At 38.2% G+C, this 12416-nt stretch overlaps 1 protein-coding gene across 1 annotated transcript in view; it reads left to right on the top strand.

Moving 5' to 3' along the window:
- The window catches only part of THADA (THADA armadillo repeat containing), a gene marked incomplete at its 5' end in the record, with an annotated part of 164022 nt that overhangs the window by 19493 nt on the left and 132113 nt on the right, over positions 1-12416 (top strand). The window contains 2 exons of the mRNA XM_082305213.1: positions 4453-4562; positions 12282-12414. Coding sequence (XP_082161339.1) covers positions 4453-4562; positions 12282-12414 — 243 coding nt within the window. The remainder of the gene's footprint in view (positions 1-4452; positions 4563-12281; positions 12415-12416) is intronic.

Raw genomic sequence — 12416 nt, 5'->3', positions numbered from 1 at the left:
CTTCCTGTAAAACAGAATGTCTGTGTTCTAATTTGAAGAATGCTAATTGATGAGAAGTCAGTTTGAAATCCTGATTTTCCTCAGGCTTGTAAGGAAATACACAAGGAAATACAATTTGGCTGGATGTGTAACAAATACTATAGCAAAAACGTGGGCATTTTCTCTGCACTTTTTGTAGCTAGCATTACCCTATTGTAAAAAAAAAAAAAAGTGGATTTCATCGTAAATGACTAGAAATATCAATACCAGAACTGCTGTGGCATCAGACTTTTATTGAACGCTTTTCAGTGTTGAGAAATAAGAGAATTGGATTTTGGTATCTTATGCCTGTAGAGCTTTTCCTTAAAGTTGACCATTCTCTTTCTTTTATTCTGTAAGTTTTAAAAGAGATTTAAGAATACAGAGGGGGGAAACTCGAGAGAAACCTTGATCATATTGCCTTGCGTCAGGGTTAAGTAATTGTTGAGAAAAATCTGGTAGCACCACTTGGCCGTTCTGTGCCATCCTATTGCAAAGCCTTCCTCGTCTTGTACCTTGCTTCATGTCTAGGTCGGTAACTGTGTTACGTTGTACCTTATGGGATCAGTGTTACTGTCGCTATTTATTCACACAAAATATCATAGTGTTGAATTTGCACATAGTCGTTTGATTGGTTTTGCCCTCTTTTTTAATTGAGCATACAAATGAAAAGACAATGTCTTTCCGTGCTGGCCCACATTAAGAAATGGCACAACAGAACTGTGCTTCTTGGTAGGCAGTGGTGATAGTCAGCTACTTGTGGCACTAATTCTTGAGTCCTCTTTGTAGCTGTTAATGCTGTTGGTTGCGGTGTGTACCTGTGTAGGAGAAGATGGCAGAGAGGCAGCTCTTGTTCGATACTTTTTTTTGTTTGTTTGTTACTAGAAATTGGGACAATATCAGATTTGCATTTTCCTTGTCTTTTGAGTAAGAAATTGGGTTTGCATGGCATTCGAATGCCACTGTGCGCACTGACTGTAACATCTTCAGCTCCTTGGTGTGGAGATACGTGTATAGAGGAGTCTCAAAATACTGCATTTGAATTAGTAGTCTGCAAAGCCTAAGCCATTTTGTGATGGCTGCTTTGCCTTTAAAAATAAACATAGGAATTTCCTAGTGTATCTGGAGAAATCTCTCTATTCAAATACCTATTCTACCTTTCATTCTCCATCTGACCCTTAGGGTCCAGAGATGGCAGGCTCAAAGCTTTGCCTGTTAGGACAGTCAATACAAACAGGATCATGGCCTAGTAACCACCATGTAATCAACAGAATAATACCTAATGAAGACTGCATGTTGATTTTGTCATACGACCTTCAAATCATGAGACAATGCGCCAAGCCTGGAGGAACTTTGAGCTCTTCCTCAAACTCCTGTTTATCTCGCCTGTGAAGTTTTAAGATGATTTTGGGAGATTAGCTTGCCAGAACTGTGTACCAAAGTGAAAAGAAACAGGCAGCAGAAGTAAAGACTTAGTACTGTCCCAACGCCAGGGGTTCTGCTTGTGTTGACCTAGTAGTCAAAGAGAGCTGATCTGAGCCCTTGTGGTGGAACATTGAAGTACACAGAAGACTTCTCTGTACTGATAGCCCTCGGTAGGATCCTTGAATGCATCTAGAGGAGGGCAACAAAGCTGGTGAAGGGCCTGGAAGGCATGTCCTATGAGGAGCGGACGAGGACTTTGGGCTTGTCTAGTTTGGAGAAAAGGGGGCTGAGGGGCGACCTCATTGCTCTCTACAGCTTCCTGAGGAGAGGACGTGGAGAGGGAAGTACTGATCTCTTCTACCTGGTATCCAGTGAGAGGACGTGCGGGAATGGTTCAAAGTTGCACCAGGGGAGGTTTAGACTGGACCTTAGGAAGCATTTCTTCACCAAGAGGGGGGTCAAACACTGGAACAGGCTTCCTAGAGAGGCGGTTGATGCCCCAAGGCTGTCGGTGTTTACGAGGCATTTGGACAATGCCCTTAATAACATGCTTTAACTTTTGGTCAGCCTGAATTGGTCAGGTGGTTGGACTAGATGATTGTTGTAGGTCTCTTCCAGCTGAAATATTCTCATTCTATTCTAATTCTATTACTTGTTATTTATTTGTGACACCAGTGCAAAAGTGTGGTTCCCATTTCTGCTTTGGAGTTTGTTCTCTTCAAGGAAGAATTTAAAACAAACAAAAAGCCCAAACCCACCAAAAAACAATGTCTCCTCAGTTCTTAATATAATCAATCGGTCTGTCTCCTCTGGAGTTCAGTATGGTTGGCAGTAGTTCACTGGCTACTAGTTCTTTCTAACTGTGAGATGCTTTTGCAGTCCTTTATAGGATTAAAGCCATCCTCTCCTAATGGTTTGAAAAAATACCCTCTATAGAGTGTAGGACCCTACTTAAGTGAAATCTTATTGTAAAGAAAGTAAGATACGGAGGCACAAATGTACAAACTGCTTCTCAGAGCACTTTCAGAATCTCTTGTACAGAATTTATACCTTCAATACTGAGATTCTTGGTCTCAACAGCAAGCACAGCCCTGTAAATTGTTGATTGTTGCATTAGGAAGACTAGCCTGTCGTATCTATTTTTTTTGACCAAGAAGATCAAATATATTTAAGATATTTGCACTCCACATTTGAATATTTTAACTTGAATGGGGGTGTTAGTTCCTGTGCATGCAAAGTTGGTAGGGTCACCTTTTCTTACAGTTGCTGGGGATCTTTGTGATGTTGTAGAGAACGTGAATTCCTTAACTTGTTCTACATCCTGACATATGAAGTACCGGGTTTATGACGCAGGGAAGCTGGACGCTCATGGATGGCGTGATGCTGTTAGATAAGAACAGATGCTTATGCACTTGCCTCAGGATCAGTCCTATGTCATTTGCGAGAACTGAGTTACAGCAGTGCTTTTTCTTCAAACTCTAGCCTATATCAGAGTTTAACTTGAAGTAAGCTTCTAGTCAATGTGACTGTTGCAAAAAGCTCAGAAACATAAATAGTAAAGTTGAAAGTTACATGACCCAAAAGGAAAAAAAAAAAAATCCGTATGAATTATTCTAAAAATGTAAGGGTGGTGGTGGAACAGGACAGTAATTTGATTTGCATGTGTATGATTTTCTTGGTTAGGTTTTGTTTACACACCTGGAAAGTTGGTCTGTCTGTGGATCAGTTCCTTCTGAAAAAAGGGCGCTTACTCCAGCTTTTGGGCTAGAAAGCTGAAACCCTGTAGGTACAGAATCTAGCTTAAAATCCACTCAGAGAAATAACTGTTTTAGCTCAAATATCTCCAATTATTGTTTGTTTCAGCTGAGGTGGGTTTTAGCTGCAGGAAATAATAAGTAGACTTAGTCTCCAATTTTTTTTTTTTATTATTGCAATCTCATTGCTTGGGTGATATGAATTACTTAACAGTAGGGTGGAAAACTGTATAGCTGGATGTGACATTAACTTCTCTGATATCTTAATTACTTGTCAGACTATTGAAGTATGCTATTTTATAAATAACAGAATAAGCAGAATTTTATAAGAAACTTGACATGATTTTATGCTTGGTTTTATATAAAAGCTTTGAAGAACCTTTTGCTGAAGAACTCTTAGGAAATATTCCTGAAGAAAATTTTGCATAATAGAATTAATTATGTGCTATGTGTTTTAAACAAATTATGTTGAAAGTTTGATTTAGACCTTTTAAGTTGATGAGAATCAGAGAAAAAATTAAAAAGCGTATCTTTTGGCAGAATGAGATTGTGTGGAATTGTCAGCTTCCAAACAGCTTTAAAAACCTGGTATCCTGGTAGAGCTCTAGAAAGTAACTATCAGTGAAAATTTAGTTACAGCATTTAGCTTTTTCAGACTTTTAAGTGTAGCTCTCGTTACTATGTACGTACATCATCTTTTTTTACTTTAAAATTGTTTCTGGTAGTCAAAGGCAATTATGCATTATCTTAAAACCTTAAAAATAGCTAAGGTGGATTTGTTTCCTGTTGGCACAATTTTTGAAGTTTGAATTGCTTATCTTTCTCAGATATTTTTGTAGATGTTTGTTTCTGCTGTTGTGATTTAATAGATGTTTTCTTTGGGACTTTAGGTAAGAATGGAGGCAGACAAGAAGGATTCTAATTTTGTTTCCTCTGAAAATCAGGGTTGTCCCTTTCTTTTCTTAAAATCTGAGCGTGTTCCTCTTGGACAAATAGCTAATTTTATGTCCTTTATTTTTTTGGCCTTTTTTAAGGACATAGCACTATCCCGTTAACCTGAAAAAATGAGTATAATTGTTTCCCTTAAAGTAAGTGGTTTTTTTATGATAGAACTTACAGTTGCTTTTTGCTTTTGCTAGTGGCTTTTCCAACCAGGGGAAGGATTGCTGCTTTTAATTGCAGCAGTATCTTTTATATATAAATGAATTGTCTATATATAATTTCAAATAGCATTTTTTCTTTTTTTCTTTTTTAGGTTAAAAATATTGGGGACTACTTTAAACATCATCTCCTGCAGTCGAGGCACAGGGGTGCATTTGAATTGGCATACGCTGGCTTTGTGCAACTTACAGAAATGCTTTCCAGGTAGGAGATGGGCAACTTACTGTGTTTTTAATATAATAGTTTTACCAAACTGTGGCATCGATCCTGAAACTGGCTGTGCAAGCAGATCCTTGATTTCACGTTGATTTTATGCGAGTTTGGTGTAGGCATGATTATGACATTTAGTTACATGACGTCTGTGACTTGGACTGCGATACTTATGGTTAGAGATGGTGCTTAGACATTGAAAGATGATACAGACATTTAATGCTTGCTGCATTTTTCTCTATTTCTGGCGTGTTAGTTTGCTGAACAGCTCACAAAAGCTCTTGGGAAAAGTAGGAGTGTAGAATTCTTTCCTCCCACCCCACCTTCCCCAGTCCTTTATGAAAATGAATGCCAGACTTTTTGTTTCAGCCAGGATGTTTTCCTGGAAACTTTTATTACTTGTCACTGAGTTGTGTATTCTGACATTTGGAAGACTACCTGGCAGTGCATCACAAGATGTGATATGCAATCTTTTTAATTTTTTTTTTCTTTCCCCTTGTAACTTTATACTTTCCTAGAAGAACTAAATGAGCAGAATTGTCCTGAGGTCTGGGCAAGAGCGTTGGAATTTCCATTACATGCTTAGTTACCTATTTCAAGTGTTGGCAATGTTTCTTTGTAATATATAGTGATTATATCATATCCAGTTTTTAATAAGACAAATCAAAATCTCTACTGACTTTGTGGGTTTTGGTGGTTATTTTAATGTAGTTTTTGGAAAGACCAGTCAAATTTTCAATTCCAAGTATATGTATTTTCACACCAATGCCAGGTTAAGTAACCAGTGTTCCCCTTTTGCCCCAAGTGGCCCAGTTTGAGACACTGATCTGTTTCTTGTTTACTTTGGCTGGTGGAAGAGGGGATAGTTTTGTTTGGTTGTTTTTTTTTTTTAAAGTAAAAATAAATCTGGTGATGGAAACAGTGTTGGTGGTTTTAGTACAGACCAGCTGCCTGACCAGGTTCACTGTGTGTCACCTCAGACAGTTTTCCAAACAGAACTGAGGGGTTGGTCTCTGGTACGGGATGTCGGTGGGGTAGCCATGTGTAGGTACCAGCACTGCTACAGAAATTGGTATTTGACACATTATGGTTTTCATTCTGTATGCCAGTGAGATGTTAAACTGTAAGCCACGGTTCTCTCAGTGATGTATCTGTAGAAGGTACGTTATTTCCTTTTACATGCTAGCAACCTGAAGCGTTTTAAATTAGTCTGAGTAGTTTGTTGAGAGCTCACACAACCTTACTTTACAGTTGATTAGTTACTTAAACAGGAAGAAGGGAAACCGATGTGTGATACCGTTCTTCCTTATCTTTTTGCCTATCTATGTACATTATATACACTTGTGTAAATGTTGTGTTCTTTTTCTGTACCATGAAAACTTGGTTCAGGAAGTTTTAAGATGATGTATCAGGTGATTGCTCGGTGGCACCCTTTGTGCTGGCTTCTTACAAACTTCCCTGCTGGGCTAGATCTTTTCTGTTTTCAGTGTTAGTATTGAGAGAGCAGCTCCTACAGTGAGTGAGAAAAAGCTTGCCAAGATAAGTGGCTGGAAACATATTATCATGGACAACAGTTGAGGTGTTCCTGCTTATCTGGGCAGCTTTCTAGATAAGTGGTTATATTGTCACATCAATTAGTGAATCTAATTTGAATGGGCTACGGAGCAGACATTTTATACTTTTGATTTTCCAAGTCAAGTACAAAACATTGTTCTGCTGTCTGCTGCATACTTCTGGCTGCTGTTTATAGATAGTTCAGCACACTATGCCCTACTTCATTCAGTCTCCTGAATCAGATGCTGCACTTGCAATAGTGTAAAAACAAAAACAAAAAACAAACAAAAAAAAACCCCAAAGCAACCCCCACTCCAACAGCAAAATCCTTTGTTCTTTTCAGTGCTTTTCTTGCAGACCTCTGGCATCATAACGCAAGACTTCCTGTATCATTATCTAAACTTAGTTTCGTATGTGAAACTTGCTTTTTTCCAAAGGCAGAAATAAGTTCAGTTAACAAAATATTAACAAATTAAGGCACCGGTCTTCTTTTGAGACATACAGTGACAAGTTAAGACGTGTTGTGCTAATAGCTAGTATTTTCATGTCGGACAGAGTTTCTTTGAATGTTCATGAAATTAATATAGTATTCCAAATAAAGTAAGCTGTTAACAGTACAGAGTGCATAGAAACAATTGCTGAATATTGAAGGATGCTATCCCTAGGTATGTTGGATGCGAATATAAACATGGGTTGATGTTAAAAAAAAATTCTGTGGTTAAGTTGTATGACCTACTTTAGTTTCAAAGGATTTATTCCTCCCATCAGATTGAAGAGAGCCTGGCCATCAGAGTAATACTGTGTTAAAAAACAAACAAATAAACAAACAAAAAGACCTTTTACTACCACCAGCCTTTTTGAGGGGAGAAAGAAGGTGATCCAAACAAGTACAGCCCCACTAGTCTGATCTCTGTAAATGTGCAGGACTATCTAGAACAAACTTTGTAAGAAAGGCAAACTAAAAAGCAGGAAATACTGGAAAACATATAAAATGTGCTGTCAGTTTATAGCAGGCTCTCTACATGGCAGACTAGCTGTTTTTCTTTGATTTTTAGTTTTTAAATTTGTTTTAAAAGCTGAGGCAAATAGAGTAGAGCAAATCTACCTAGACTTCAGAGAAGTTCCTCGTATGTTTGTTCCCTCTCCCTTTTTCTGCCATTGTATTTAATGGAGCACAATCCATTTAAGAGCAGCTTTATATTATGTTGTAAAATGAAGAGCCAAGCTCAAGAGAACTCCGCTTCTCTGGAAGTTATTAAAACATTAAGCAGTATGTATGTATCATCAAAAAAAAAAAAGCATGCTTATATTTAAGTAATTTTCTGCTTCTGAATTAACAGTTCTCCAAAACAGTTTTTTGATGATGCATACTGCTTAGTATTTTTACAGTTAAGGTATTTCAAGTAGAGCAAGTATTCATTTGGGAAAAGCAGTTTACAAGAACCAGAGAGCAGCTCTGTGGAAATATGTTTGTTTCAATGAAAGAAGATATTTTCCAGGAAATACATGTCTCAAAGATAATATTTGTATTTAAAATGAAGGAGAAAGGAGACTGATAGCAGAATAGCCAATGACTCTCTGGTTTGGTGCTCCTGGGATACGAGGAGTATCTTGGGACTTTTCTCCAGAACAGGTGAGTTAAGTCTTTTGGCGAATGCAGTTGCCCTGCAGGTCTGTTGAGTGTCCTGGAGTCTTTCCATTTACCTGCTGCAGCTGAGGGGCTCGCTCTGAGAGTAAATCCGAACTGGCCTACCTCTCTCCGTAGCTGCCAGGCTCATGGACTGTCTTGAAGCACGTGTACCAGAATCTGTATTAATTTACTGCTACATCCACAAATGCTGGAGGAAAAAGCTTTTGTCTGGGCCAGCGTATAGTGATGTACGGCTTAAACATAATACCTTCTTGAACAGAATTGAACTCGAGACCTACAGAAGCATCCTTGACACTTTAATTCATTCTTTCTCTTAAGACCCAGTGAAAAATCTGTCACTAAGACTGTGCCAAATCCCTTTCCCATGATTTTATGAAAGACTCCAGTTGAACATGGTCCTTCGCTTTTATAGCCAAACATTTTCTTAGAACTATATGCTGGAATATTTATCATCTGAGCTTGCTTTTAGCTATACAACCCTTAAATACCAGTCTTAATAAGAACCAAGAGTAGACTTCTTTCTAGACAGAGCAATGGTATTCAGATCCGTCTGAGTTAGTGGTGCAAAAAAAATCTTTCCTCCACAGAGATTTCTTACGAACCTGATGAAATTTGATCTCTGTCATGACATTTGGATGTAAATTGCTGAGTCTGCTCTAAGTATGCAAGTTACCATTCTTCCTTTTCCCTGTTCATATTCTTTCTGGGGGCGTAATGCTCCCTTTGCCGGGCCTGCTTAATATTGTTTGCAGCTGCACCTTCAGAAAACCATACAGGTACAAAACAAGCAACGTTCATATCAATGAAATAAGCAATGGGGTTTTTTAAAATATTTTCCTGTCGTAGGCCCTGAGAAATTACAAATGCTCATTTGGTCTGATAGGGAAAGTACCTGGAAGCCTCTGGGCATCTGTTTTAAACTTGAATCTCCTGTAATCCTTATAAATACCCAGATAGTTTCTCTGTTCCAAATGCTGTTTTGCCTGTTTTGCTTTTATTTTTAGTGAAGCTTTTCTGAGAGATTAAGTAGAACATAAAGATTTCTGGAAATGTCAAAATCATGGTGTTGCATAGCTATGGCTGTAGTGCTTTGCTTCACTAAAGTTGCAGAATGCAAGGGGAAGGTTTGGGAAGAGTTATGACATACAGTGCAATGTATTTATTTAGGAATAATGTATATTGAACATTTTTAAATGTTCAAATTGGAGCTTAAATTAAACTCGGTGAACGTAATTTTATGTATATGCAACAAGTTAGGACCATATCATACAGTTTTCTGGAAAAGTGTAGTGATAAGGAAAAACCTTGGTTTGATTTTACAAATGTTTAATCCAGTATCAGTGGAAATCACTCTTCTGTACCTAGTCAGTGTCTGATCTTCTGTAATGTTTCTGTTGGGGAACTGGGAGTAGACCCTCTTAATACTTCGCAGTAAACTCTGCTTCTGACTCATTTTGTTGCTCTGGGGTGACTGTAACTCTTTGCCTTCCCAGGCCCCTACGGTCTGCTAGGAAGACTTCTTGTAAAATTTAAAAATTACTGATGGACTTTCTAGTGAAATGTACTAGAATTGTCACTGACTTTTTAGCAGAAGTGTAATCACAGATGTGAAAGAAAGTCTGAAATGGAGAGAAATAAACTGGGGAAAAAACGGTTCTTAAGTGTTGTGATGTTTGTAGGGTTGGGAAGTACAAGATACAATGTTAAGGCACTGCTCAATTTGAAGATGTGTTAATTTTTAACCCTCTCATATTCTCTCCCCCTCCCCCCCCATTTCTTTTCCTGCTTGGGGAAAGAGAGAGATAGAGGTAATGATATTGTTTCTCCGAAATTTTGAGGCCACCCAGGGTTTTCTCTGCTCTGCTTTACTGCTAGAGAAACCTCAAAACAGCACCTTTCTCAATGCATGGAAAATTTTGCTTTATTTAGAGGAGATGCTGTGAAAAGGAGGATGCAAGTGGAAGGACTCCTTAGTTTCAGAGGAGCTGTTCTTAAAAGTAGACATTTTCTAGGGTGACTTATACCTTGAATAGTAACGTGTTTCTAAGGCTAGACTCTTGTCTCCTTATTTGTCTGAGAAGTGCCGGGGCAGTATGGAGGCTAGCTTTAGAAAGAATAGGAATCACATTACTTATGTGAAAAAGAATAACGCTGCATGTCTATGGAGAGAGGAAAAATGGTGAAAGAAAACCCCTTTTTCCCCAGATAGGGACTGATTACAGCGATTGGAAACACTGAATTCTGGATATACCCATGTAGAAAATGCTTCTGGTCATGTGAAGTTTATGCCACAAACCACTGACATGCAGGAAGGCCAAATCCAAGATCGACCCTTTGTTCTTAACACACCATTAATTTTGGATAGGAGAAAATAGAGCCGTACGAGTTAGGGAGAAGGGTTTAGCTTTAACTTTGGATTGCCAGGCTTTTTGTACTCGTTGATACTGACCACAGAAGGGGTTTTGGGCATGTCTGAAATTGTTGTAAGCGGCAGATGGACAGACAGAAATTTGTGGAAAAATACTTACTGTACTGCATCTTAAGTAATTTGTGTATCAAGTTACTGTGTTATATTTTAATTATCAACACTATTTGTTTGATCTGGTAAAAATAATTACTATTTCATTCTGGAAAATGACATTTGAGCTTGAGACCACCATTTTTACATTGTAAAGCTTCATTATTCTTAAAATTTAGGGCCACCTGCTTCTTATGACAATATTCTTCTTGCCAGACCATAAGGAGATGGAGCTGCCAAATTTAAGGGAGTAGTCATCTCCATTGCAAAGTCAATAGTCTCTAACGTTTCTAACTTTAAAGCAATAACTGTTTCACCTTTTTAAAAAAAAAAAAAAAAGTGCCTTGGTGGGTGACTGAGCAAGGTAGAATTACTTGTGGCAAGATCAAAGCAATACAGTTTTAAGGGAGTCTGAAGTTTATTGGATTTCAGTATATTTCTCCTCTTTCTACTACTACCAAAAGGGGGAAACCCCCTCAGTTTACTTAAGAATAAAATATTCAGTATGCTACGTAGCAACTTTTAAATATTTCCTTAATGCTTTACTTGTGTTCTTCCGCACTACAGCAGATGCATGTCTTGTGGGTTGTTTGTTTTAATTCTAAGACAACATGCTGAAGAGAGATGTGCACTGTTCTTTGCATGACTAAACTAAGACACTTAAATTCTGCCTAGCTAGGGAGGTGAGACCAGCCACAGACATGGTCAGATGTAGTAGCTTTTGCAGTATGTGTTGATGTGGATGAAGAGAACTGCGAAATAGAGTCTGGCTGCAGAAACCCACAGAGGAGATCCATGAGAAGTTTTGCGTGGTCTCAACCCTAGAATTGCATCCTCCTTGAGTACCCAAAAGTGAGCAAAGGAACACATCCTGAAAGTAAGCAGAGGAAGCTAATTATCAGCAACAGAAAGAGAAAAGTCAAAGAAAAGAGAACTCAGTGTTAGTTTCCAGCTTAATTGGATTGCTTCTGCCACAGGCTTGGGGCAGCAAGTGCCTTTCTTTTATGCTGTGGTATGAAGTGACATACCCCTTGGGAAGCCATGTTTCTCTTGCGTTCTGGATTGACAGTTCGCATGCAAGCCTCTGTTTTGAAGAGGTGCTTCCCTTAAAAATGGGGAGAAGGCCTGGCAGCAGTGGAGGAAATCTCTGGTGGAAATCCTAAGGGAATTACTGAAGAGTAAGAAGCCTGCTGTGTCTTCTGCTGACCTGTCTTGCACTTCCTGTGACCTCTGTTTTCTGCATTACTAACTTTCTGTTTATTTTGTAAAAGAAGGAAAGGAGGGTTTCCCTATAGATTAAAGCCTCATTTGTTGTTCAGTATCAGGTTTTTAGTCTACCTAATTTCTTGCTTTAATAAGAGTAGAGTAAAGAAGGAGAGAGTAAATGTAGACCTTCCATTAGATTTTGGCTTTCACATCAGTACCTGCTGCCTTTTAGCTTTTCTTTTAAATTCTTTATTTCAGTCACCTAGGTAGAAAACTTGATTGTAGTCTTACTGTAAGGTCTTGCTACTTAATCATGAATTTAATTATAGTTTACATTTTTAGGTAAGGCAAGTCCTGCATAGTTGAGATAATTGCAGTTGTATTGCCCACAGTGATTAATTCTTTCTTCTACTCTGAATCATGTGCCAAACCAGTGTGACAGGTTTTAATAACAACATGCCGTTAATAGAAATTTTTGTAACAATCGATGATCCTTTTGGAACATTTACATAAGATTAATGAGCTGGTCTTGCACACTGAATATGGTACATTTCATTGAACTGATCAGCACCAGCAATTGAAGTAGACTTGTACCAACATTGGAAAAATGTATAATTCTTTTTTTAATTTCTGTCTTATTTCTTAAAAAAAAAATCTGCGTATGTGCTTGGAGATGTTCACATATAGTAAGAAATATTTCTTAAGGTCACTAAATGCTTTCTTTGACTCTGTCCTCGTTTCTTATGTATTTGTGTCATGTTTCTTATGTATTTGTTTCATGTAGATGTAACAGTGAGAGTCTGCGCAGGATGCCAGAGCAGTGGCTAAGCTGTGTGTTAGAAGAAATCAAATCTTGTGATCCTTCGTCTACACTGTGTGCAACCAGACGTAGTGCGGGAATTCCATTCTACATACAGGT

The sequence above is a fragment of the Platalea leucorodia genome (genome assembly GCF_965183815.1).
Source record: "Platalea leucorodia genome assembly, chromosome: 3".
Lineage (NCBI taxonomy): Eukaryota > Metazoa > Chordata > Aves > Pelecaniformes > Threskiornithidae > Platalea > Platalea leucorodia.
Note: the sequence above shows the minus strand (reverse complement) of the source record. Positions and strands in the feature narration are given on the sequence as shown.